This window comes from Camelina sativa, chromosome 9 (genome assembly GCF_030686135.1).
Source record: "Camelina sativa cultivar CO46 ecotype springtype chromosome 9, ASM3068613v1".
NCBI classification, from domain to species: Eukaryota; Viridiplantae; Streptophyta; class Magnoliopsida; order Brassicales; family Brassicaceae; genus Camelina; species Camelina sativa.
Genome location: NC_141888.1, coordinates 37,303,779 through 37,330,375, shown reverse-complemented (window position 1 = coordinate 37,330,375; position 26,597 = coordinate 37,303,779). Strand labels below are relative to the sequence as shown.

Below are 26,597 nucleotides of genomic sequence, written 5' to 3'. Positions count from 1 at the left end.
AAATTGTGGCTAATGGAGATGGTATCAAACGACAAAACGCTGTTACCGACGCCGTTTTAGAGTGTACGACTAGTTACAGAAGAGAGGAGTACTTAAGGTTTCATCGGCTAAAACATGAAAAAGACGAGCACTCAAATGATACATTCCAATACAAGAAAATCAAACAGAGCATTATAAGCAAACGTCTTCTTTCCAAATCTAACAATTAACATACCAATTTACAAAATCCAAAAGCCATAAGATCATATCAGTACTGCTTACTTTGTTTTTCTTCTCCTTCAAGACCTCATAACCGATCCTGGAGTTGAATACAAAGTTCTGAAATCCGAGAGAGAAGCTGCTTACTTTGATCTCTTGAATCTAACTGATCGTTTCTTGGAAGAGGAGCAGGACAGAGAAGCAGTTGTTCAAGCTGAGAGATCATGGAGTTGGCTTTATCGTCATCACTACTGCAAGATTCAGCTATGAGACTGAGCAGTTTAATGGTTTTGACTTGAGGCTCGAGTGGGATGGGCGGCGCAAGGAAAGGATGTTGGAGAAGCTCAGGGATTCTCCATCTTTGGTTACGGTCCCAAGCTAGACATTTCTTCATTAAGTCAATAAGCCACGGGTTTGAGAGTTGATTGTAAGTAATCTCGTGGTTTGGATCGGTTATGACTTTGAACTTTGCCCAGAAGGTCTTATAATCTGCAAAAGGCGTTCTTCCATATACCATTTGGTATAGTATGCAACCAAGTGACCAAATATCTGATGGTCTTCCACATTTTATAGTGTTTCCATTCTCATCGGTTTCGTTGCACATGAATGCTTCTGGTGACATGTAACTCAAAGTTCCCACCTGTTACAATAGATACATACGCCCCATTGATATCAGCACTTGTAAACTAAATACAAAACAACTCTATGTATTCATGAGGACGAAAACAAAAACATGGGAGTATCTTACCTGTGAATCTCGTTGAATATTCGTAGTGTCACTATTGATGGCCTTAGCTATACCAAAATCGATAAGCTTTAGAAAGCCTCTGACAAGAAGGAAATTTGCGGGTTTCAAATCAGAGTGTACAATGCGCTCCTCATGTATGGTGTTCACAGCTTGAAGTATTTGCTGCAATTTTTTTTCAATTCATATGAGAATCAGTGCCTTCTTGAGCAAAAGACTCTGGTGTGAAATTATATAGATTTTACTATAATATTTGCTAAAAGAACAAAGTGAAGGAGCTCCCATGCAAAAGAGAGTAAATAGTTTAGTATCATCACAAATGTAACTTGATGGGTAGTGTAAGAACCTGCCAGTAGAACCGAAGCCAATTTTCATCAATTGTCCGGTCAGATCCTTCAATTTCCCTCCATTTTTGGGACAACATGTGAGCCAGATCGATTTCTCCATATTCTAGTACCATATATATAAATCCATCGTCCTTAACTCTTCCATCTTTGTTACTCATTGTGCCATTTTGAACCTCTTTCAGTAAAGTCTTATCCGTGACCTAATTGCATAAGAGAATTTGTGTAATAGTTGAGATCTAAATTGCCAACAGCACTTCGAAACTACACGAGAATATAACTGCCCCATGGATCAGAATATGTAGTAAAAGGAAGTACCTCGTAGTCTATTAGCTGAATTATGTTGGTTTTCCCTTTCAGCTTCTTTAAATATCCAATTTCCTGGCAAAATCCATATGCTGTAGCATAATCACGACCCTTGAGCTTGATCTTTTTAAGCGCATATATGGTACAATCTGAAGATATAACCTTGTGGACCTCACTGCTTCCTCCACTTCCTATCTTGCCAAGCCTCTGATAAAGCTTACCATTGACTTTAAAGAACATGTCTGGATCATGGTTTCTTTTACGAGGCGCTGATGGCCCTTTGCTACTTGCAACCTTTTCATGCTTATCTGGTTTTTGTGGCTGTGAGCTAACACTGGTAAGCAACTCATCGGGTACACGAGCATTTGCTTGTCCATCGCTCCCATGACTGGAAGATCCCACTGGAACTTCAAGTTCTGTAGTGCACTGTTGCTGCTTGGACTTATCTGTCTCTTTGATTCTTACTTCAGGATCATTAGTTGAGGCTGGCATCTCAGATGCAGGGGGATCTTTATCGGCATGTAGTATGTTGCTATCCTTGGAAGAAGGATAACAAGAAGGCAAGTTCCCTTGACTTTGAACAGCATGTGGTTTTGCATTCGAATCAGCCTCAACATATGAACGAGAGACATGGGTAGTAGCATTTAACATAGGAGCTGAAGACGAATGGATTAGCGTAGTTGTGGCACATGATGAACCCACGGCAGAACATTGAGTTTTAGGTTGGTTCAAGAAGTTGCGAAAGTCTCCCAGCTGACCCTGGATCTTTGCCAATGAAGATGAAACCTTGTATTCAGATTTCAAACTGATATCAGAATCAACAGTGTGGAGATTTTGATGTCTTGATCCAGTACGAGCACCAAGATGTGATGCGTCAGCTTGATTTGTTGCATCCCATTCCATATCTGCCAGGACAGATGAGTCCAAGTAAGATTACTAGATCAACAAACCAACTATAACTATGTTTATGCAAACTGAGCCAGTGGTTACAAACTGCTGAGTATTATTGAGTATCCCCAAGGTTCAGAAGGTTCAGCCTTTGAACAATTTTTCCAGTACTACTACAAAAGCAAAGCAAACTAATTCGGGATACAGAAACGAAAGAACGAGGACATTACCTTGAGAAGTGATGGTGCTGCTGCCAATGAGAGATTGGAACTTCCTCTGGACAATATCATTCTGAGATCCTACATCGAGATTGCTTCCTAAACTAGCATTATCAACAGCAGATTTTCCAAAATCCATCTGTTTGACAGACGGGTTAAAATTCTGACCAAACATATTACTACTAGTAGTTCCTGAGACTGAAGGAGGTGTAATGGAGGCATTCTCAATAGATTCTCCAGCAACAGAAGAAGAGGCTAAGTTCCTTGTATCCTGTGTCAAAGTATTGGCAGCAAGACTCTGACTCAGAGTAACAACATCGTGAGTTCTCTGCCCTTCAGCTGTAGTAGTAACCAAACGTGAATTTTTAGAAGCTTGTCGTTGTGGAGCAACATTTCGTCGAGCCCCTATAGTAGTCGTCTGCATTTTACCTAAACAAATAAAACTCATAAGAGATCCTTCGCAACTCACTCACTCAACTAAAGGACTAACAAATCATATCACCCACACCACGAATTCCACAAAACCATTAACTTTAACTTTACCAAAAAAGCCCTAAATTAGTGGAGATTGAGGGAAATGCCAAAACCCAAAGAAAACCCTAAATTAGTGAGATAAAAACTAGTTCCAGAAATAGAAAACGACCCAGAAAGATTGAGAGAGAGAGAGAGAGAGGGGAGTACTGAGTGGGCGATGGCGTTTGAAAGCGGCTTGCACATGCCGTAATAATTCCGGGGAGGAGGAAGAAGAAGAAGAAAACGTTTCCTGGGTTAAGATGGGACGAACCAGACCCTTGGGAAGTTTATCCGGTTGGACCGGAAGGTTAGCCTCCCTGTCCATGGCTAGATCTCAACTGCATCTCCGATTTGCTTCACCGTTTGATTTTTTCCGTAACGAAAACACACCACCAGAGACGGAAGTAGGAATCAAAATCCTCAATTTCTGATTGAAACCAAGTCTAACGCCATCGCCGTCGAAATCTCCAGAGTAGTAGTAGTAGACAGACACAGAAGAAATGGTTTCAAAAATTCTTTAGGGAGGAATAAAAATTAAAAAAAAAAAAAAACAAAGAAAAAAAATGTTTTTGAGATTCGAACTCACTCCTTATTGCCGCTTCTCCTTTTGTCTCTCAAAATTGAAAATTCAATCCGAAATGATTAGATTTAAGGTCCATTGGGCCTTCCATTGAACAAAGAGGTTATATCAATTTGGGCTAATCAAGCCCATTAATCTTTTCGCGTTTACGAATTATTTATTAACCGAGAGATAAAGTGGGTGGTTTAGTAAATAAATCGGTATTACTAATCAACCGGCTAAACTGTCAAATCATTGAGAAGACAGCCTAACGTTGTTGAGAATTGAGATACAACGGTAAGATTAATTTAGATTGTTCATAACTCTATGTCAGTTTTCTTCATTTATCCCGCCATGTGTTTGACAACGCAACAATCTCAATGTGTTTTTCTTTCCCACTTTGTGAAATTATTTGTATTTTATGTGTTCTTACTCACTTTGTGAAAACAGTATGTCAAAATTCTTGTAATAAATTTTGACTTTTTATAATTTCAGGGAAATTTTGTTTCTTTGTTTCAACACGGCCAACAGACTTGCGACATGAGAGGATTATATATATACCTGTATAATTAAGGAATTCAGGTGACGTTTGTTACATTCCTTGCATTCATGATATTATCGTATTGAAAAGATTATGTCGTAGTCGTCTTATACAGTTAACGTGTTTTTTATCACCTATCAACTGAGTTTTCGAATACGCAATGAAAGAAAGATTATATTTATATGAGAGTTTTTTTGAGTAACAAAGAAGTTTTGTAGTTGGTATGATAGATGAGCGGATCACTAGCGACGAGATATATGGCAATTGTTGCACAAATTTTTAGGGGTTGGGCAAGTAACCAGGTATCCGACTACCAGATATTTTCCAAAATTTCACAAAAACTAGTCACAACAACATTTTGTTTTGTAGAATTACGGATATCTGAATTTTCAAATCGGGAATCGAATTTAACAAATATGTTATCCCAACCCTAGAAAATATAAAGATCTAACACATATGCTTTTTATAATGACCCATTCCACAAATGTCTAAGGCATGACAAACATAGAAATGAGAAAATATGACCATATATACTGGTAAGGCATGTTAGACAGAACTACCCCGATCAGATCTTTAGCAGGGATGTTCTCCTACACGTGACGGTTTATCTGGCATTAATAATGAGCTTTACTGAGAGATGAAGAATAAGAAAAGAACACGACGACATTATTAAGGCCAAGATTTAAAAAAAAACATTTTTGTAAACAAAAAGAAAACTTAGAATTGCACAAGAAATATAAATGAACAGAAGCAATCAACCAATTCAAAATGTTCAGTGCACTACGAAAAATTATATACCTGCACTCCGCTGAGGATTTTACAGCTGATACTGAGATGAACCTGGAGAACCTTCTTCCATCGCGTAGAACTCGACCCGATATAGAAGCAAAAGACTTAACTGCAGCTTTGAAACTAAGAATTCTGACTCAACGGACTTGGGAGCTTGCACCCGAAAAAGAGGTTCAGACAGCAGCTTACATTAACTGCCCGGTGCTGGATACTTGGGGAGAGTATGAGATTATGTTTTACGATGTCTGGCTGATAGTCGATATCAAACAACGAGGTTCGTCGATACTGCTACTATGCAGCGACTCAGGATTAATGATGAGGTATTGAGACTGCTGCAGAAGATCGAATTGGGGTCTATGTGCACACGTCAGTACAACTGTTACCCGGATCTAGTCCAGCAGTTTATGGCTTCGGTCCGCATCCTCTACCAGAGTTTGTAAAAAATGCAAATCGAAGCCATGAACTGCCGGACCAGCTCCGAGAAACAGTCATACAACCATGTGGACGTAGAACCCAATCGGATCTTCTGCAGTAGTGTCAACACCTCATCATAATCCCGAAGCGCTGCATAATAGCAGGATTGATATCGACCTTCAGCCATACATTGTAAAACATAGTCTTCTTCCCAAGTATCCATCACCCGAGGTTTAATATAAGCTGCTGTTTGAACCTTCTTTTCCGGTGCAAGCAGGGTTGGAGAGTGGTTGGGCATGGCTCGCCGGAGGTGGAGGAGTACTCGCCGGTGGTGGAGAGTCACGGAGGCGCGACTGGCCGGAGGTAGAGGATTCGCCGCGACTTCGTTTTGTTTGTGGGTGTTTCACCATGGCTCCGAAACACGAAACAAAGCTGGGGATCGAGAAGAGGGGAGAAATCCGAGTGGGTCAGGCTTTGGAATCGTCGGATTTGATAAACAATCGAGATACCATTGATTGAAGCTTTGTGTTCGTGTTCGCGACTTTGAAGATGAAGAACGGAGAAGACGAAGTCGGGCTTCTTAAAACACGAACTAGGTTTTAGTTGCATCGATTGATGCAAGGTTGCATCGACATTGCACCGGTCGATGCAACCTCTGGGTCGATCTTCGGCTTCGGCTCAGCCCAACAGAAACTTCTTTATTCAACTCCAAAACCCATTAAACATTCGGTTCCACTATCTTGATTGAGCCATGCATCGACCGATGCGCTGGTTGCGTATACCTACAAAACCAAAGTGACAATTCGACTCTACAGTATTAAGAGATCAGCCAATCCTTATTCTGCGTGCTGAGGAAAACAGAGGCATATCAGACGGCATTAAAACAAGTGTTTTATGCATAGAACTTCATACCTGATTAGAGACATATGTTGAAGCTATTAAAGATGTCATGCTGGTTAGCCCTTGCCGTTTGAAGATGAAATTCCTGCAACAGTAAGAAATGAGATCCTTGCAGATTAACTAGACAGTTTCATGAAGGTATGAATATGTTATAAAGTGATGAGACTCTCTGACAAAGGGTATTTACCTGAAAATTCTAGCATATGTGGTGTACTTCTTTGTGGTGCAGGCAAAGTGTGAGCTGCATCAAATCACTGGAACGCATTGGTTTTGTTTAGTTTTCTGTTTATGAAGTACAAATATGACTTGGTAACTAGATGCATTGCCTTCTTGTTCTCTGCTCTTTCACAGGTCGAGCTTAAAACTTGGGTGTGAGCAAGACCTCATTTTGTCCTGTCGATTCTAATGGTGTTTACAGATTGGTGCATTTTCATTTCAAAGGGAGAAGATTTCTGCGTCACGGCGAGCTCTTGTCCTGGACTCCACCGTAACTCCATCTTCATCGCGCACTTGAGCTGCAGAGTTGCTGGTTTTGGATTGAGAATCTACATAAATCAAGGATGAGGAGGAAATAGTTTCAGTTAAGCAGTGAGATATGGAGTTAATCAATCTGTTTTTCTAACAATTTGGCTCACCTATCTTGATTTTGCATCATCACTTTTCATAATCACTTTCCATGATTCTACACTCGTTTCCCTGCAATGAGGCAATTAAAAAAAAAAAAAAAACTATTATAAGAGGAACGTGAGACCATATTGGAATCAGAAGAATGGTTATTAAGAATGCTACGTACCTTTTTTTGCTGATGAATGCATTTGGCTTGAGACAACTATGACTTGTTTTTTGGCCTGAGTACAGAATGGATTCCTCAGACGACTAGCTATGTTTCTAGCAGTTTGATGCTTTTCTTAAGGAGGTCCATCGACTTGTCTCCTTGAGAAAACTGCAGTGTTGGTTTGGGCAAGGAATGGTCTCCTTGTTTTATATCTGCTCAGACATCGGCATCCCGGAGAGTACTGCTCAATGAACAAGAAGAAGAAAAAAAGAATTAGAATGGCCTCTCATGATCTCATTTTACAACAATACAATCTCACAAAGAAAGATATAGAACCTGGCCTTGTTGTTGACCTCTGTGCTTGCTTTGGTAGGAGTATATTGTTATTTCCTGAGGCTTGCTTTGTGTGTTGTAGCTACTACTATTTCTGCTCTTTATCCTGCAATAACATATACGAATGGTTAAAAAAAGTAGTTGACCTTAACCAATGGTGATGGACGATTGAAACAAAACCTGGAGTGGTTCTTCTTCTTCTACGTCTTCTTGGACGTTGCTCATGGTCTCATTCATGGATTGGTAAAGCTAGCTAGCAGCTATGTTTGTGACACTCGTTTCCCTGCAATTAGTGAAACAATCAATCAACAACACATGAAATTTAGAAAAACCATCTAGAATCAGTCAAATAAGTAATAAGATGAGAGTAGTTAAAGAGAAATACGCCATGGAAACAACAAGGCCCTCCCATCCTCACTACCATATCTGAATTCATCAAGAAGAAAAAAGATAGAATTCAGTTGCATAACCTGAATTAAGCTCAATCAAACGTCAAACGTAACGAGGAGAAGTTGCATAACCATTATAATGGAAAAGTTGCATAACCTGTGATTCCCACGCTTTGGACGAGAGGTTGCCAAATATGCCGTAAAACCCCACACCAAGAACCGGATATCCTGAAACACCAGATAAATAAGAAGTTAGACCAATCGAACAAGAAACAACTATGGTGGTGAAGTGATGAATGAGACCAAATTTTATGCGAACATGTAAAATTGCAAACCTCTGGTTAAGAGCCCGATTGAAGGCTAACAAGGCCATCTCCTTCGCCATTGCTTGACTGCAGTGTTGGCTCGGAACCTATGAGAGAGAGAGAGCAAACAAAATAATCAGGTGATAGCAGAGAAGAGGATCTGGCCATAAAATAGAGGTCTGAGAACAAACCCTAACCGAGTAATATTGGACCATAGTTAGATACTCTATCTGGGATAAGGAACCAATGGCTTTGAGGTTCGAAGCTCCAGAAACCCTAAATTCTCCATACCTACAGAAACATATTAAACCAAAAATCTCAGCCTCCATCGAAAATAAAGAAACAAGAACAAATTTAGAAAGCAATTTCGACTCACAATTCATGGATCGGTTGAGTAGTAGATTCGAACCATCATCATGTTGCTCTCTTGTCGCCATTAGAACGATCTCTCTCTGTCTCTTATCTCTCAAATTCGTTGGGCTGGAACTCCCAAGGACAATATTTTTCAAGAACTGGGACAGACTCACTCTGCTTAAGAGCCTCACGAAGTTGCAAAGTTTCACTCTTTGGTCGCTCTAGTGGCAGTCCAAGAGCCCGGTCCCATATCAGCTGAAAGAAAACAGCATCACAAAGATGAGTGTGGGTTTATTCAAAGAGAATTTTCAATAGCGCAAAAGTATGTCTGTGTATGTACCTGTGAGCAGATGACGAGATTCCTTGAGATATCCAAAACATGGATTAGAAAACGTGATGATTGGATCATGGTTTGCTTCCAAAAGACCTGCAAAACGAAGAAAGAAACGTAAGGAACAAACAAAACAAAAATAAAAAGAAGTAAAGGACATGTTAAGAAGAAGAAGAAAACCCTTTGAAGAAGTAGCACAGAGAAGAAGCGTGTCCATCAAAGCCATCACTCTCATCGATAAAAGCATCATCCAAAACCTGAAACAAAATAACAAGAAGTAAATAGCATGAAAATATATAAAGCTAACTATGCAATTTAGAAACCAAACCCTAGAAAAAATCAGTTAAGAGGAAGAATACTGCAGAGAAGACAAAAACGATCCATCAAAATCATCACCAGCCGATCAAAGCATCCTCCTCCACTAAAATCTAGGGTCTTAGGCTTAAAAGTTAAAACATACATGCCAACATCACTAGGAAGATCAGCGACATAACAGTTAACTGAAAATTTCAATAACATAGCAAGATAGTGTTGAAGACTCCCCAATGGCACAGTCCAAATATCAGGAACCCGAAATAATTCATGGAGTAATATTAAAACAAACAGATTGCAACAGATTTGGGAGGGAAAACGGAATGAATACCTGAATTCTTCGAGCCTTTTGCATGAGAGGATAAGATAGAAGAACATACTCGTTTGCAAGACATATCTTACATCTGCAAAGTGAAGTAATATCTGGAAAACAAACACAAAGGTCAAGAAACAATAGCCATTAGTTGATTAAAAAAACAATAGGCAGAGAGGTGTACATGTGAAGTAACCAGAAACTTGAAGTTATACGCAAACCATCCTTCCTTCCAACAAGGCTTTGAACCCTCCACAATCTAACACAAGCAAAGAAAAACATTAGCTTATCTGTGAACAGTAAAAATATAACAAAGAGGTAACATGGAGCAACGACAGATAAAGTGAGACATAAGAGAACAAAGGTCAACATGTGGTTGTAATGAAGACAATGGTAATAAAAAGATGTAGCACAGAAGAAACATAAAAATATGACAGACCAGAAGAAAGATTTGTCATATCAGTCCCCCCGGTGCATCCATGATCTGCAACAGAGATATTTTCGTTAAAAGACATTGAATACAAAAAACACAAAGCAGAGACATGAACTACAAACCTGGCACAGCCGTACGATGAGAAAACTTTTTGACAGCGCCTCAACTTGCTCTTTGCTCTTTCCTACATGGAAGTACACCTTCAATAAAAAAGGCGCTTTTGAAGAAACAAAGGACAATTTTCACAGGAAAATAAGAAACGGCAAAGTATGTTCTCAACAAGCCAACAGTTTTCGGTTAAAGAACAACACACACACACACACACACACACCAATTTGTAAGAAATAAGTGTGTTTTAGTACTACATGCTGCAAGTTGGGGAAAGTAGTAGGTCGTACCTTTCAACCTGCAGCTTCATGGAGATATTGTGTAGTCTTTCCCGAACCAGAGTGTCTCCCACAATGAGAAGAACCAACCTTAACCAATGTATGATGAAAAATAGTAAGAATGGTTAAAACAAAGTATAGTTGCACTTAAACATAAATGAAGGATGATATGAAACAAAACCTGGAGGTGTTCTTCTTCTTCTTCTTCTTCTTCTTCTTCTTCTTCTTGGACGTTGGCTCATGGAATGGTGTTATTCATGGAATTAGTTGTACATGGTCTCTACCTTCCTTGATCTGATTCAAAAAATAATTAAACCTTAAAATTGTAATTGTAACCAAAAAACCAAAGACAACAAAAAACTTTAAAAAAAAACGCAAAAGTCATCGATCAAATTAGTAGAAACAGTTTATGTTGTTACCTTAACCATGTTTGGCGACGATTATGTTCTGAATCAACTCAGTCAAAAAAATCACCGGCACCTGTTTCATAGAATCAAAAAGAAACAAACCCGTCAAAGAGACAAAACTATATTCATACACACTGACTCAGTCAAAATCATTAAATTTATAAGAACACAGAAAAGATACATACCTCTTGGAGACTTGTTTGCTCTCTCGTCGTCATTATAATGCTTCAAAGTATCTAGGAAATATCAGCAATCTTATGCACTCCACAGCAAAAAAAACAAATTATCTTAGAACCTCTCACACAGTAATCCTAGTGTGTCCACAATCTGCATCAAAGAGAGACAGAGCTGTTTTTTTCTTTTTATATAGACAGAAAAGAAAAAAATTCGGTTAAGAGGAAGAAGACTACCTGAAGATGTAGCACAGAGAGAACAAAAACAAGCCATCAAAACCATCACCAACCGATCAAAGCATCCTCCTCCACAATCTAAAATTAACAGAGCCAAGAAGAGTTACAAATCGAATGAAAATAATAAAATAGCCTTGAATGATTCAATTTAAAAACCAAACCCTAGAAGAGCAACATGAGTAAGAGAGTGATGACTGGAGCAAGGAACCCATGAGAACGCTTGAAGAAAATAACATGGATTAGAATACATGATGATTGGATCATGGTTTGCTTCCAAAAGACCTGCAAAACGAAGAAAGAACCGTAAGGAACAAAACAAAACAAAACCAAAAAAGTAATAGACGTGAGAAGAGGAAGAAGAAAACCCTTAAAGACGTAGCACAGAGAAATGCGTGTCCATCAACCATTACTCTCATTGATAAAAGTATCATTAAAAACCTGAAACAACAAAACAACAAGTAAATAACATGAACATATATAAAGCCACCGATGCAATGTAGAAATCAAACCCTATGAAAAAATCAGTTAAAAGGAAGAAGATTACCTCTGAAGATGAAGCGCAGAGAAGACAAAAACGAACCATCAAAACCATCACCAAACCGATCAAAGCATCTTCCTCCACTAAAATATATGGTCTTAGACTTAAAACATACATGCCAAAATAATGTTAACCTGAAAATTTCAAAAACCTGGCAAAATAATGTTAAGACTCCCCAATGGCACAGTCCAAATCTCAGGAATCCGAAATAATTCATGGAGTAAATTAAAACAAACAGATTGAACAGATTTGGGAGGGAAAAAGGAATGAATACCTGAATTTTTCGAGCCTTTTTCATGAGAGGAAAAGATAGAAGAACAAACTCGTTTGCAAGACATATCTTTCGCTTGCGAAGTGAAGTGATATCTGGAAAACAAACACAAAGGTCAACAAACAATAGGCAGAGAGGTGTATATGTGAAGTAACCAGAAACTCGAAGTTATACATAAGCCTTCCTTCCCTCCAACAAGGCGTTCAACCTCCACGATCTAACACAAGCAAAGAAAACATTAGCAGCTAATATGGGAACAGTAAAATTCTAACAAAGGAAATGAAGAGACCGTGAAAGAGGTACCATGGAGCAACGAGAGATCAAAGGCATCCTTCAAGATAAAGTTTGACATAACAAAGCAAAGGTAATTTGTGGTTGTAATGAAGACGATGGTAATAAAAAGACGTAACATAGAAGAAACATAAAATATGACAGACCAGAAGAAAGATTTATCATAGAGGTACCAACTTTATGAAGATAATGAATTCACAAAGAACAATAGTTTGACATCATAAAATAAGGCTAAATCAGACATACCTATATCACTGTGGTGATGACACTAGGAGAACAGGAACCACCAGCACCATTATCAATTCCACTTCGTCTCTAAAACAATAAAATTACCAGTTAAAGCAAATTGCAAACTGTTTTCAAAGTCAATATGAAGAGAAACACTGATCATTAAGAAATCTCAAAGCAACGCAAGGAACAAATAATAACAAAAAATTAGACACAAGTGAAGGATGATATGAAACAAAACCTGGAGGTGTTCTTCTTCTTCTTCTTCTTCTTCTTCTTCTTCTTCTTCTTCATGTTGGACGTTGGCTCATGGAATTAGTTGTACATGGTCTCTACCTTCCTTGAATGATGATGCTCTCCTTGATCTGACTCACAAATTAATTAAACCTTAAAATTGTAATTGTGACCCAAAAAACCAAAGACAACAAAAAGCTTTAAAAAAAAAGAAGCAAAATTCATCGATCAAATCAGTAGAAACAGTTTATGTTGTTACCTTAAGCGTGTTTGGTGACGATTGTGTTCTGAATCAAATCAGTCAAATAAATCACCGGCACCTGTTTCACAGAATCAAAAAGGAAACAAACCTATATGTCAAGGTTACAAAACTATAATTCACACACACTCACACACTAACTCAGTCAAAACCATATAGACTAAGAAGAACACACACACTAAATGCTTCAACGATTCTGAGAATTAGAAAACAGGAATCACACGCCACAACTCAGTAAAAAAAAAAAAAAGAATCATAGAGATTTAGAAGAATCATAGTTAGTTACCTCTAATCAATACCAAAAGCTCCGATCAGTCCATCCCTCACTCCACTTGTTCCGTTTTGATTTCAGACAGACAAAAGGGAAAGGAAGGAGACGATGCTCCAAAACGACAACGTCTCAAATAATGGACCCTAAAGAAGAATATGGGCCGCCAACAAACTAACACCAAAAGCCCAATTCCCAGAGTTTTCAACACGCCGTCGTTTCAGGCCACAACGAACGATCGACTTCATCATTCACCGATTCACGACACGACCTAAGGGAAAAAACAGAGCAGAGGTTAGAGTTAGCGAATTAGCGAAGATGAAGTGAAGAAGAGTAAGAGAGTACCGAGTACGGAGAAGGTGAAGAAGATTCGCCGACCTTGATCTGGATCTAGGGTTTTTCTTCGAGTTGCTGCTAAGGAAATCATCGAGAAAAAAGTAAACAGAGAGAGTTTAAAAAGAAAAAAGGAAATCCATTGTAAAGTTGTAATCAAAAATAAAATACTTGTACACATGATAGACGACGGCCTGCGTCGGAGATGAGTGAATCGCTTCGTTCGACGATGGTACGGAACGCAGTCTCTCCCATTGTTTGTTTCTATCGGACGGTCTCGTCTCGTCTCCAATTGATGAGCGATCAAAACCCTGCCGCTTAATCGGACCGTAGATCGAACGAACCCTAATTCTCGAGAAACTTAATTTTTTTTTAGTGAAGAGTCTCCCTCTCAGATACTTAAATTTTTTTTATTTCTCTCACTAGTGATGATGAGAGAGTATTTATAAACAGATGTCTTTACGTTGCAAAATAGAAATAGAAATCCCAAATCCTTATTCCTAATTTCCTATAAAAACAACAAAAAAGGAAAATACTCTTTTTTGTCGGTTTAAAAGAGTAATTAGAACCTACATGGGCCTATTATAAACAAAACCCCTACAACTTTAATTTTATAATAACTCATATAAGCCCACTATGAGCCCAACAAAAAACCTAAAGAAAATTATATGAATACAATGATTCGACTTCCACTGCTTGAATATTTTGATCATTTTCTTTACTAAATTTCATTATTAAAGAAGACTAATCAGTTCAATTCATTCATCCTTCTTATTTGAGGCTGTCCATATAAGAATCATTTTAATATACAAACCACAAAACAGGGCTTAGCCTTAATCCAAAAATATATAAACGCAAACACTCATCTTACTGGCTTGATCATATAGCTTAATTAGAACGAAGCTTAGTGCTTCAAGATGGTAAGAGACCAATTCAAGCTCTTTTTAGTACAACATTATCTAAAACTTGACCAAAATCCAGTTCACTTAATCCCTAAGAGGGTGTATAAGCGCATTACACATTATTTATTCAAAGAAGGATGTAATCCAAAGATGTTGGTTATTATATGTTTTTTAAAGGTAAGGAAACAGAGAGTTACTGATTGCTTCAACCTTCATGGATCCCCATGATCACAAACGCAGCTCCAACTCTATCACGCGGGATCAGTCTTAGTTCAGACCCATGCTTCAGGAACACGTTTCCTGACATCATTCATATTATTAACATTCGAAGAAACTACTAGATAGAGGAAAAAGATAAATCATAGTGGACCACGAAGAAGCTTGATTTCTACTTATACGTAATGACCACACTTCTGTTTAGTTGAGCATTAAACGGACAGCTGAGAAATATTACTGCAAACCCCGACTGTGCAATCATATATAATCTAATAAAAGGTTGTTATCTGGCATTCCTATGGACACTGAAGTCACTTAGAGACTAAGCTCATTTATCATCTAATAAAAGGTCGTTATCTGGCATTCCTATTGGACACTGAAGTCACTTAGAGACTGAGCTTATTTATAAGCTTACAAGTTACTAGAGATGAGAAGAAGACGACATTAAGGATCTTCTAAGAACTTTCGAAGGACATTTGAAAACAAAAAATAAAACTGGGAATTGCAATGACTTAAAAGATATAGAACTGCAGAGAAACAAGCAATCAACCAATCCAAATGTTTAGTAGCACTATTGAAAATTATACCTGCACTCTGCTGAGGGTTGATCCCGATCCCATCTGCACACATTATAAAACAGATACATCACAACCAAAACCTATTGACAAAATCAGCCAAAACCAATAGACTAAACCACACCCCTAAAAATCAAAGTTTAGTCTATTCAATACAAATCCCTAACATATGTAGCTGAAATGAATAAAAGGCCCAAATTCGAATTCGAATAACTCTGATCGCAATTATGCTTGGTGATGAGATTTTCTAAGGCCAAGATGAATCGATCTCAATATGAATTATGCTATTGCTATAATAAGGGTTTAATTTACTACCATTAGTGATGATGGCGCTGGTTTGTGGAGGAACCTTGAACTCCTCTGCTGCGAATTTCAGAACCGCCGTGAACGGAGCTCCCTCCGGTACACTGAAACTGATCGGAAAACAAAAAACAACCCAGAGATCAATCAATCACAAGGCAAATTAAAAAACGTAAAATCTAAACAATGAGGTGTCTGAATTCTCGCGTACACTTTGAAAGGAAGCTTAGGATCTGAAGTCAGAGTGACTTTGAAGGAGACTTTTCCACCAGTAGCCATTTTTTCCCGACGAGGGAGGAGATCAGATTAGCACGGCGATTCGCGTTTCTTCGATTTCCTCGCGTTTCGATGACGCGCAATACACCCAAAAGGGTTCCGAGTAAACCAGATAAAATTATTATCATAAGTTGGACTTCACTTTGGGCCCATTTTTGGCCCATCTATTATATTACGAGTTTTACATTTTGGACCTCTGTTTTTATCTGCTATTTTAGATATTTCGTAATTTTGACCTGAAGTTTTGAATTTCACAGTTTTGACCATCATTATACGATTACATTTTGACCTGCAGTTATGTGTGTTTCTATCACACTCAACAAACCTTACATTTACCAACACATGAAATCTAAATATGAACAAATGAGAAATTTTCCACGAGAGGAAAAAAAAAAAACCTTATTTATCTAAAGTTACGAGACGCCATATTCTTAACTAAAAACAACAAGAGAAAATATCAATACAAGCCAGAATCCCCCAGTCATGGTCCTGAATCCGTTGCTGCATCCCAGCTTGTTATCATGGTACGTGCACACTGGCTTCTTCCTATACATATAAAACAACAGCAATCAAAGTTTATTACACACACATACACACCCTTGCACAAACAAAATTTTGTTTTTATAATGGTGTTTTAGGGTATTTAAAAAAAAAAAAGTATTGATAATTAGGCCTAACCTAAGAGGCTAAGACAAACCTGGAGGAACAGAAAGAGATGATGTAATCAGCGGCGGAACAAGTGAAGATACTGGTCGGATCATCATACGCATAACTATAAGCAGTAGGACAAGCTTGCTTGAAGATCTTTGAGTAATATGTTGGTTGACACACCACAGGGTTCCCATAAACTCCTCTGCAACAATACTCATCTCTATCAAACACATCACAAGCACTCCTACACGATATCACTTTTCCGTTTGATTTAACGGCGAGCTCCGACGGACAATGTGGCCTAAGATCAGCGACGCATCCAGCCACGCTGCAGTTTCCTTTTCCGTTCATCGGAGTTACCGCCATTGGGAGGTTGAATCCGTCGACGAGGCTCACGTCGTAGAAATCTACTGCGGCTAATGTGAACTCGGCTAGTGAAGCCGGTGGTTTTCCGGAGGCTGAGCATTTTAGGGTTGAGCCGCATGAACCGGTTTCGCAGGTTCCGGTTCCGGTTGAGTCGAATTTGCAGCCGGTTCGTCCCCAAATTCTGCCTGACCAGCCTACTGGTGCGGTGAACACGATGGATTGACCCGGTTTGAGCTCGAATCCTCCGCCGTTGAAGTTTTCTCCGGGAGTTATGGCCGGCCAGATCTTTTGGTCACATGAGTTCACGATCGTGAATACTCGAGCTGATTCAGACCATTTTGTTCCTGTGGAATAATACACACAAGTTATAATCGTTATCAAAACCCTAAGTAATATCTAGACAAGGACTGACGTTGATCGGTCGAATTAAAGTAATGTAATGTTTGAATTGGTTACCTGATAAAAACGTGAGAAAGAGTAACAAGAACCTTGGTGACAAACCGAAACGAGTTGGCATCTTTACTGGAAAAGATTTAACGATCAAATTATGATCAGGTAGGGAAATTAACCTTTTACCAAAGAAAACTTATCATGTAGGGTTCGATCGGTTTACGAGAATTAATGAAGTGAGATTGCCTTTTTGAAGGGGAAAAAAAAGGAGAGGATAACTTGCATGGAGAGTCTATAGATCTTTTAATCGTTTTAAGTATAGTCTAAACACACAAACCAAGTTACTATCTGTACGTATTTACTATTTTCCAGACAAGAGGTTCTTTGTTTTGGAATCTGGGAAAGAGATAGTTACTGTTATTCCTTTCCTGGTGCTTCATGCAAGTATTCTTTGGGATGCTGTTTTGGTTAAGGTAGTCAAGTTCAAAAAGGTTGGGATATATACATTTATATGATATAGTACTCATAATATATACTTATTATTTTATGGATTTGGTTGGACAGATAATAATAATATTCACTTAATGATATAATAAGGCCTACTTGATGGGTCATATATCATATGGCTAATTGATTTCAAACTCAAATGGATCATTTTTTCGGCCCATTTCTGCAGTTTGCTTATTGAATAATTTTGTGTTGATCTCTCTTTTCGTCAACACTCAAACTGTTAAAGAATATAGTGTGTTTGGTTTTTTCGTCAGCAGATTTTATAATGAAGATAAACTCCAAACAAATATCACCAGACACCAGTAAGAACTTCATTCCTGATTTCAGGATATTAAAGTATCAGTCACTTGCACTAATTTCCAATATTATCACCGATGATATCTGAAATGTTTGCTCTATTTGGGGATGGTATATTGATTCTTTTTTTTTTGTTGGATTATACAGGTAACACAATAGCGTATAGGTACAGTAAATGAAACTATAAATATAATATCTCACCAACCAAAATTAAAAACTATATAATATTGATATGTATATTTTATGTAAAATGGTGAGCAGTTTTCTTTCCGCTGCCACACATCTTTGGCCGGGTTAAAAAGCTATAAAGATCTAAATCGATGATGCCGTCTCATTAATAATTCGATTCGATCCATTGTCAAAAGCTATAGTGGATATATATAGAAATTAGAAAAGGAGAAATTTTTTAAAAGGAGAGTGAGATTATAATAAGGCTAAGACAGCTAGACACGTGTGGTAATTATGTTAAGCACTAATCCCACCTGATTAGCCATCATTCTTTCCATTGGATCCATCTCCAACCCTCGATTACCTCACAAATCACTACTATTTCCTTCCTGTCTTTTTAACTAAATCAAGCTTTTGGACTTTGGATATGTATGGTGCACAATATGGTAGACAAGGGCATAAATTTATGTAATTTCAAGTTCCAATTAACAGCTATGTAATATAATCGGACAAAACATATAAACTTAGAAATATAATTTGATTATTATACATCCTTACGCAAAAAAAAAGGACCACTATGTTTTACTCATTGTTCTAGTTGTTACTACAATCATCATGATTCAAATAATTGTTAATGATAATAGTAGTTTTAACCTTTTTTCAGAAACATCATTGTCGTCACTTCTGTTATCAATTTACAATTAGTCTACTCTCACTCTTTGCTTTTAAACTTTAAAAATCTATGATTAGTGTACCCTCTTTTTTTTGCATATTATCGGGGTCAAAATAAAATAAATAAACAATCTAAAACCGGGCCTACCCGCTCGTGTAATGCTTTAGAAATATGGCCCATAAGCCCAACGACAAAATAAGCCCATTAAAAAAACAATCCACGCTCGCCGAAAACAGTAACACTGACAAGTTGGTGATATAAACTCCGTCACCTACCAATAATAAACCAATATCCACATGACACCTCTTCAGCAGTGACCAAAGGCTTTGTCCCCGACACTCGTTTACTCAATAATTGCCTCCAGAGGAAAAAAGAATCCCATAAGAAAAAGGAAACAATATATATTTTTTTTTTTAAATGGTAATCTTCATTAATCTATTTAAAGAGTGGAAGCAAAGAACCTAAAGAAACTGAGAAAGAGAGAGAGAGAGAGAGAGAGAGAGAGAGAGAACTCAGAGAAGAAGAAAAAAATGGCGGCAGAGAAAATAGAGACAGTGGTGGCAGGAAATTACTTAGAAATGGAGAGAGAAGAAGAAAACATAAGTGGTAACAATAAATCTTCAGCTAAAACAAAGCTTTCGAACTTCTTCTGGCATGGAGGTTCTGTCTACGATGCTTGGTTTAGTTGTGCTTCAAATCAGGTACATATATGCTTTTTACACATATATATATATATATTTACAAGTCAAGATGTATGTATGTAATCGTCGATCGTCTCTCTAATATGTGATAGTAATGGCAGGTGGCGCAAGTACTATTGACTTTACCGTACTCGTTCTCACAGCTTGGGATGATGTCGGGAATTTTGTTTCAACTCTTTTATGGATTATTGGGAAGTTGGACTGCTTATCTCATTAGTGTTCTTTACGTAGAGTATCGAACTCGTAAAGAACGAGAAAAATTCGATTTCCGTAATCACGTTATTCAGGTTTTTATTCCACCTCTAATTCTTATGACTACCTTTTGTTGTTATGGCTAGAGTGTTATGGTATTATTGGAAATTTTTAACTTTTTTGTTTTGGTTTTTTTTATAAAGTGGTTTGAGGTGCTAGATGGACTGTTGGGGAAACATTGGAGGAACATTGGATTGTTCTTTAATTGCACTTTTCTTCTCTTTGGATCCGTAATTCAACTCATTGCTTGTGCCAGGTAAATTAATTAATATTTTGATAATTTCGATTCCATTTTTCTTTATTAGTATATGTTTTTTGTTTTCCATATTGGGAAGTTTATTAATTTAATATATAAAAATGAATTTTGTAGCAATATATATTATATCAATGACAAATTGGACAAGAGGACATGGACATACATATTTGGGGCGTGTTGTGCAACAACTGTTTTTATTCCTTCGTTCCACAATTATAGAATTTGGTCATTCCTCGGACTCGCTATGACCACGTACACTTCTTGGTATCTCACCATTGCTTCTCTCATTCACGGCCAGGTCAATTGGATTTTTTTAAGTCTTGTATACTTTCTATTATATATAGTCTTGGTTACTGTTATTGATTAAGATAATATTTTTGATAAAAAAAAAAAGGCTGAGGATGTGAAACACTCGGGTCCAACCACAATGGTGCTTTACTTCACCGGAGCCACCAACATTCTCTACACCTTCGGTGGCCACGCCGTCACTGTGTAAGCACTTTTTTCAATTGTCTTTTCATAAAACCAATTTTTTCATATTTTATTAATTATAAATATACTAAAAATATGTGATATTTAGGGAGATAATGCACGCGATGTGGAAACCGCAAAAGTTCAAGGCGATATATCTACTAGCAACTATATATGTACTAACGCTAACGCTACCATCCGCGTCTGCGGTATATTGGGCGTTTGGCGATCAGTTGCTAACTCATTCCAATGCACTTTCTCTCCTCCCTAAGTCCGGTTTTAGAGACACGGCAGTGATCCTCATGCTCATTCATCAGTTCATAACGTTCGGATTCGCATCTACACCGTTATATTTTGTGTGGGAGAAATTGATAGGTGTGCACGAGACGAAGAGCATGTTCAAAAGAGCCATGGCTAGATTACCCGTGGTTGTGCCCATATGGTTCTTAGCGATTATCTTTCCCTTTTTCGGACCAATCAACTCTGCGGTCGGATCTCTCTTAGTTAGTTTCACTGTCTACATCATCCCAGCACTGGCACATATGCTTACTTTTGCTCCTGCTCCTTCCAGAGAGGTTAGATACTTTTCCGTCTTCCAAAATATGTCATTTAATTTTATTTTATTGCATAAAGTTACATACTAAAATTTTAAGGATAAGGTTAAAAAATGTGTAGTTTATTTTTAACCACACTATATAAAAATTTGTTAGATAATTTTAGAGTTTATGTTAAAAATGTTAATTTTTGGTAACTTTGATATATCGCAAATAGAATGCGGTGGAAAGGCCGCCGAGAATGGTGGGAGGATGGATGGGGACTTACTGCATAAACATATTCGTGGTGGTTTGGGTATTCGTCGTTGGATTTGGGTTCGGAGGATGGGCAAGTATGGTCAACTTTGTTCGCCAGATCGACACTTTTGGTCTCTTTACCAAATGCTACCAATGCCCTCCTCACAAGCCATAATATATCAAGACCTTCTAGAAAGAGGGTTTCATTTGAGGAGAATTTTATTTTGCAAGGTCGAATATATAAGTTATTATATCATTTTATTAGAATTGAATTTTTTTATAAAAAAAAATCACAACTCTTTGTAATTGTTTGACGACAATAATCTTTTTTACTTCGGGTTTGGTTAATTTGTTATGGTGAGCTGGTTGTATTTGGTAAAAATGGGGTGTTTTTTTTCCTTAGTTAAGGTGTGATGGCTATCTTAGGCCAACCCTATTATTAGTTATTGTTCATGTAATATTTCTTGTGTGTGATCCCTTTATTTTGTAGTACTTGAGAAAGAAAGAAAAATTCGAAGTTTCCAATAATTTTTTCTTTTTCTTTTTAAGATGAGGTAGGAGATTAAATTCTTTCGTTATTTGATGAGCATTGAGGTTCTAATTAAAAATATAACTATAAATTCTGCAATCGGTCCGTTGAAAATGATGTTATGGAAATGCATGATTTAAAATTATAATAACCTTTTTGCATACATATTGTATCTTTGAAGCAAATCAAGTATAGATCTCGATTCTAAACATTTTAACACTTTATTTCTGAATGTGAGTGATCGTGAAATGAATTCATCAGACCATCATTAGTGGAGCAACCCTCCTAAGTTACTCTCATATTAATTAATTATATATTTAATACTAAATTAATTAAAGCAACTCTAAGAGAACTTAGGTAAAATCACCCCTCCACTAGAGAACCCAAAGAAATTACTCAATCATTTAAATAATATATTTTTTTAATTTGTGTTTATGCAATAAAATCATGCAATACTAAAAGGATACTCAAAACTCCTACATAGATGATGTACAAGTAGTAGATATAACAATTAAAAACCGGAATAGGAGTTTGTATTGTACGCATAATCGTGACTTAACTTGTCCGATGAAGCAGTCACCACAAGATCAGCACCACCAACAACCTAACCTGCAAAAGGAACAATGCATGCCAAGCACACACCTACAAAGGAAAAAAATATATGTAGATATTCATAAGAATGAAAGACTACGGCAGAAGACAGACCTTCTTTGATTGAGAGTTGAGAGTTAGGTGAACTTCTCTAGAGCATCAACCGACGCCAATGTTTTAGGGATCTAGAGAACCAATGAGGAGTTATTATTCATATAGAAGAACCATATGCGAATCCAATTAAAGTCCGAAAGTACAGATATCCTTGTATGGCATAGACAATAATATATATGTTGTCTCTTGCCTTCTGTTTTCCAGCAGGGATATTCTGATAGATGTGCAGCAGTATGTGTTACCTGTCTCTTTTTACGTTGCTGAGAAAGAGCAGCATACCATTGTAGACTCACCACGACCTCATCTTCAATATACTTGAATCATATGTAGAAAAAAACAGAATCATCTTAGCTTCTAACCTGAAGCACTTTCATTCAACTTGTAGTGAATCTCACTAACAGTTTATACCATTGTAGACTCACCACAATAACCTGTTTAAACAACTGAAACTAGAACAAAACCCCTGCTCAATCATCTTGTTAAAAATAGAACACACTGCAGCTTGAAAACTCACTACTAGCACCCATGAAGCAATCGTACACAAACTAACCTATTTGCAGAGAGCAAGAACTAAACGACAATAACAAAAAGCTTCAATGAAAGGATTTGAAGCTTACCAAACGTGATACAACGCCTTTGCCACAATCATCTCCATAATCATCTCCATGAGATCAATTCACTAACTTCCTCCTCTACATCTTCACCAGTTTCTCCGGCTTCTCTGTTACAGGACAAACTAATATTTGGACAATTGCCAAATTAGCATATCAATCTTAATTTCAATTTCAATTCCTCGATTGATGCACATAAATAAAACCAAAGACTTACCATCTACAGCTTTCATAAAGTATGGAAGCAAGCGTAACTCCTCTGCTTCTACATTTCCTAATACACAAGCATGAGCTTTGATTCCATCTTTTCACCACAAACAAAAAAACTCAAGCATCATCATCCATAATTCTTGTAATTATGATCCAATTCTAACAGATGCTTAAAAGATCAAAGAAACTTACTGTTCGAATCCGGACAGTTGCAACGAGATATATGGTATTGTTCTTCCTTGTTTCGGTTTCTTCTTTTGCCGTTAAATTTGCTGTCGTCGGTGGAGTTCAGACTCGGAGAGAAGGTCGTAAAGCCAATTTTAGCCGGGTGACCAACAAACCTCCAATTTTAGCCGGAAACTTCATGGGAATCGAGGTGAATCGATTTGATTTTCCGATCACGGCATCAATCGCCTTTCCTTTCGCCATTTGCAATGAGAGAGGAGAGAGAGAGAGTCGCGATGAATGAAAAAATAAAATGAGAAAAAAAAAACTTTTATATTTCTGCATCAACCTATCACTGAAGGACACATATCGTTCTTAATGGATTGCTTAAAATGCTTCCCACAGAATCGATACTCTACATTGTGGACTCAATAATAGGTTTTTTAATCAAATTTGGGGCCCAATTTTGAGAGTACCTCTGTCAGTATTCCCCACTAATCATGCTCTCATGGGCAAATTAGTAAGCATCACATCAGAAAAGGAAAAGGAAATGAAAGGCGAATTTTTATTTTTTTTCGTAAAGGAGGCAAAAGCTTATGGCAGGCGGATGTCAGTATGACAATATGTTAAGACTTAGGCAGCCTTTCTTACAAAGCACTGGCTGACCATCACAATCGGTTTAAATTTCTCATATCACCCATTGATTCAATGGTTGGTAGAGTACTCAACTGAAGAGTGAATAATTGAGTAATTGACATTGCGGAAACGTTTTGCTAGTGCTATGATATTTTTTCTTAGGATGTAATTTAAGGTATAAGTTACACGTCACAACAACAATAAAAAAGTAGACCATATAGCTTTTTAGTCGCAATAATTAAGTAGGAACAAGCTCACTATCTGGTTTACGCGAAAGACCTGACATTTGGGTTGATTTTGCGAGATGGTGACATTTGGCTTACAAGGTACTAACCAAAAAAGAAACTAATTAAATTCTAATAATCAACACTAATAACAGAAAGAAAATATTATACTTATATAATAAATATTTAATTCTGTCATGTTGATGTCATTCCGAAAATAACAGAAATTTGAAATTATATTAAACATATAAAATTTGTATGAAAAAACATTTACAACATTACTCATGTAAGTAATTCATTTTGATTTTATTGCATGCCGGAGCAACTAGCCTTATTAGTAAAAGATGATTGCAGTACTAAGTAAGATATGATAAATAAAAAAGGGCTTATTTGAAGAAAACACTTCCTAACAAATATTATAGTAATAGCTTTTATGGATTCCCCAATCTAACAAAACTGCTTTTTGACTAGCTTTCTAACTTCCATGCTCCAATCAATCTCATGGGAAGTTGGGTCACTACTATTCTGCCATTTTCTTTACCTGCTAAAGAAATAAACAAAATAGTACAAAAACAATATGGCCAAAACGATATGATACAAAAAATGATATCATAATCCATCCTTGAATATATTTAACCTAATTTCATTGCGTTGCAGTGATATAATACTACAAAAGAAGAAGTTCACTGGGAAAAGGACGAATTTTGGCAGATTTTGGAAACAAATCTAAAGTAAAATGTGGTTTAAAATTTTCGGTGATATTCCTTCAATTAAAAAGTGGTATTTAAAAAACAACTACACCACTCACTTTAGGTTTAATCACTAGAAAATAAACAAATATGCAAAGACTACAGTTTCATTGACGAATAGTACTATTATCCAGTTATCCTACATTTTTTTGGGTCAAAATTAAATACTATATATCCTGCAAAAATTTATAGGTAAGGTCTTAATGACATGCTTTCATGTGTTTTCTGTTAACGTACTTAAACTAAAGTTCGTAGCTAGCTAGTTATGTATTGATTTGGAACATGAACTTCCAATATCAAGATTGCGATACATTTCAAGAAAACAAACGTGTTAAGATCGAAGAAGAGTTGTATACTTGGTAGATTAATTTATTCAAAAGATTTTTTTTTAAAATCCGACAAGATCAAACTTTATATCATCAATTAATAGACAACTAAAACAGTATCCGATCAATTTCTAGAAAGCTACGAGAATAGGACAAGACACTAAAAATCAAGATGAACACATTCTCACGATGTGCTAACTAGCTAAAAAAATCTATTTAGTGAACTGAATTTTCTGCAAGTAAGCAAAGAAGAATGACAAGGAAAAGCGTGTGGATAAGGCTCGCACGTGCGTGGGGTCTTGGTGAAAAGAAAACAGAAGAAAAATCATCTTCGATATCTTCACCTTTATATATTTTCCATCCCCTTCCTTAATTTCTGAGATAAAGCTACATATCTCACATGGCAAAATTCAGACGCCTTTCGTTTTATCTTTTCAATTATCAAATTTCAAACAACGATTGTTCTTATATTCAAAACCTAAATATAATTTTTTTTTTCCTTATTTTTATTAGATTCGGAGTTCATGCATGCACCGAAACCACACCGGATATATGGAACTGGCTACATTATAATCGTAACACATTTACTAACATATATCCCATTTTCCGATAGAAATATTTTGTAATAACTAGAAAGCCATAAGAATTCTATATATACATATATAGTACTATTCCTACACTTCAGTTTATTCAAACCAGACACTAGCTAGCAACTTGTATAAAAGTATAGGTTAATTAAAAAAAAAAAAAAAAAGGGATGGGTATACATGACAGGTTTGTAAGTTTATGCGTTGGAGGGTTTCACATTGATATGCATGAAGAATTGTATTTGTATGCTTGTGCTTTGAATATGTATACATGTAATGTACACTACGTATCGTATCGTCCGTCCTTTTCTATTGTAAGTCTTGTTCGAATTCGATCGATACACATATTGTCTGAAAATGACAGTCAGATATTGATCTTCATCATCCACATGCTGCGTCTGTTTCTAGTTGCCAATCTCTATCCTGACCAAATGTCCTTCACATTATTCTTATCGACTGCTTTTTTTTTTTTTTT

General features: G+C 36.9%; 5 protein-coding genes and 1 long non-coding RNA gene across 55 annotated transcripts; 1 reads left to right on the top strand and 5 right to left on the bottom strand.

Annotated features, from left to right (window-relative positions):
- Window positions 1-19: 19 nt before the first annotated feature.
- Window positions 20-3,791, bottom strand: LOC104713447 (serine/threonine-protein kinase MPS1). Its single transcript, XM_010430554.3, is given in 7 exon segments — window positions 20-332; window positions 335-838; window positions 947-1,108; window positions 1,290-1,490; window positions 1,606-2,498; window positions 2,712-3,128; window positions 3,381-3,791. Coding segments are annotated over 7 exon segments (2,388 nt in total). The 5' UTR covers window positions 3,538-3,791; the 3' UTR covers window positions 20-278.
- An 877-nt stretch (window positions 3,792-4,668) lies between these two features.
- LOC104713444 (uncharacterized) lies at window positions 4,669-14,106 on the bottom strand. 50 transcript variants are annotated; one of them, XM_087466999.1, is made up of 37 exons: window positions 13,757-14,106; window positions 13,598-13,663; window positions 13,271-13,523; window positions 12,985-13,045; window positions 12,733-12,856; window positions 12,510-12,578; window positions 12,276-12,303; window positions 12,147-12,189; window positions 11,976-12,067; window positions 11,708-11,852; window positions 11,529-11,601; window positions 11,325-11,445; window positions 11,164-11,241; window positions 10,939-11,080; window positions 10,766-10,826; window positions 10,528-10,640; window positions 10,359-10,436; window positions 10,083-10,160; window positions 9,967-10,011; window positions 9,712-9,786; window positions 9,546-9,637; window positions 9,083-9,159; window positions 8,912-8,998; window positions 8,594-8,826; window positions 8,415-8,508; window positions 8,248-8,324; window positions 8,070-8,140; window positions 7,909-7,949; window positions 7,704-7,806; window positions 7,527-7,629; window positions 7,209-7,431; window positions 7,051-7,111; window positions 6,742-6,960; window positions 6,603-6,669; window positions 6,428-6,500; window positions 5,111-6,297; window positions 4,669-4,920 (listed from the first exon to the last, which is right to left on the bottom strand). In XM_087466999.1, the coding sequence occupies exons 7-11, from the start codon at window positions 12,300-12,302 to the stop codon at window positions 11,594-11,596; spliced, it is 315 nt and encodes a 104-aa protein (XP_087323125.1). In that variant the 5' UTR covers window position 12,303; window positions 12,510-12,578; window positions 12,733-12,856; window positions 12,985-13,045; window positions 13,271-13,523; window positions 13,598-13,663; window positions 13,757-14,106; the 3' UTR covers window positions 4,669-4,920; window positions 5,111-6,297; window positions 6,428-6,500; window positions 6,603-6,669; window positions 6,742-6,960; window positions 7,051-7,111; window positions 7,209-7,431; window positions 7,527-7,629; window positions 7,704-7,806; window positions 7,909-7,949; window positions 8,070-8,140; window positions 8,248-8,324; window positions 8,415-8,508; window positions 8,594-8,826; window positions 8,912-8,998; window positions 9,083-9,159; window positions 9,546-9,637; window positions 9,712-9,786; window positions 9,967-10,011; window positions 10,083-10,160; window positions 10,359-10,436; window positions 10,528-10,640; window positions 10,766-10,826; window positions 10,939-11,080; window positions 11,164-11,241; window positions 11,325-11,445; window positions 11,529-11,593. The 50 variants fall into 50 exon arrangements, with proteins under 50 accessions (XP_087323125.1, XP_087323126.1, XP_087323122.1 ...); XM_087467000.1 differs by having other exon boundaries at window positions 4,669-4,902; XM_087466996.1 differs by having other exon boundaries at window positions 4,669-4,942; window positions 10,083-10,144.
- Window positions 14,107-14,456: 350 nt separating this feature from the next.
- On the bottom strand, window positions 14,457-15,994 carry LOC104713443 (ubiquitin-fold modifier 1). The gene is made up of 4 exons (XM_010430553.2): window positions 15,790-15,994; window positions 15,594-15,691; window positions 15,291-15,323; window positions 14,457-14,787 (listed from the first exon to the last, which is right to left on the bottom strand). Exons 1-4 carry the CDS (start codon window positions 15,855-15,857, stop codon window positions 14,693-14,695), a joined length of 294 nt encoding a protein of 97 aa, XP_010428855.1. The 5' UTR covers window positions 15,858-15,994; the 3' UTR covers window positions 14,457-14,692.
- Window positions 15,995-16,075: 81 nt separating this feature from the next.
- On the bottom strand, window positions 16,076-17,740 carry LOC104713442 (pathogenesis-related thaumatin-like protein 3.5). The gene is made up of 3 exons (XM_010430552.3): window positions 17,328-17,740; window positions 16,552-17,215; window positions 16,076-16,400 (listed from the first exon to the last, which is right to left on the bottom strand). Exons 1-3 carry the CDS (start codon window positions 17,386-17,388, stop codon window positions 16,286-16,288), a joined length of 840 nt encoding a protein of 279 aa, XP_010428854.1. The 5' UTR covers window positions 17,389-17,740; the 3' UTR covers window positions 16,076-16,285.
- A 1,549-nt stretch (window positions 17,741-19,289) lies between these two features.
- Window positions 19,290-21,908, top strand: LOC104713441 (auxin transporter-like protein 3). Its single transcript, XM_010430550.3, has 7 exons — window positions 19,290-19,610; window positions 19,712-19,897; window positions 20,006-20,118; window positions 20,233-20,416; window positions 20,513-20,610; window positions 20,699-21,164; window positions 21,361-21,908. The coding sequence occupies exons 1-7, from the start codon at window positions 19,440-19,442 to the stop codon at window positions 21,553-21,555; spliced, it is 1,413 nt and encodes a 470-aa protein (XP_010428852.1). The 5' UTR covers window positions 19,290-19,439; the 3' UTR covers window positions 21,556-21,908.
- Window positions 21,909-22,414: 506 nt separating this feature from the next.
- On the bottom strand, window positions 22,415-23,765 carry LOC104713440 (uncharacterized). The gene is made up of 6 exons (XR_755619.3): window positions 23,628-23,765; window positions 23,443-23,529; window positions 23,232-23,350; window positions 22,857-22,928; window positions 22,615-22,685; window positions 22,415-22,518 (listed from the first exon to the last, which is right to left on the bottom strand). It is a non-coding gene; the product is annotated as an uncharacterized LOC104713440 (long non-coding RNA).
- Between the last annotated feature and the right edge of the window lie 2,832 nt (window positions 23,766-26,597).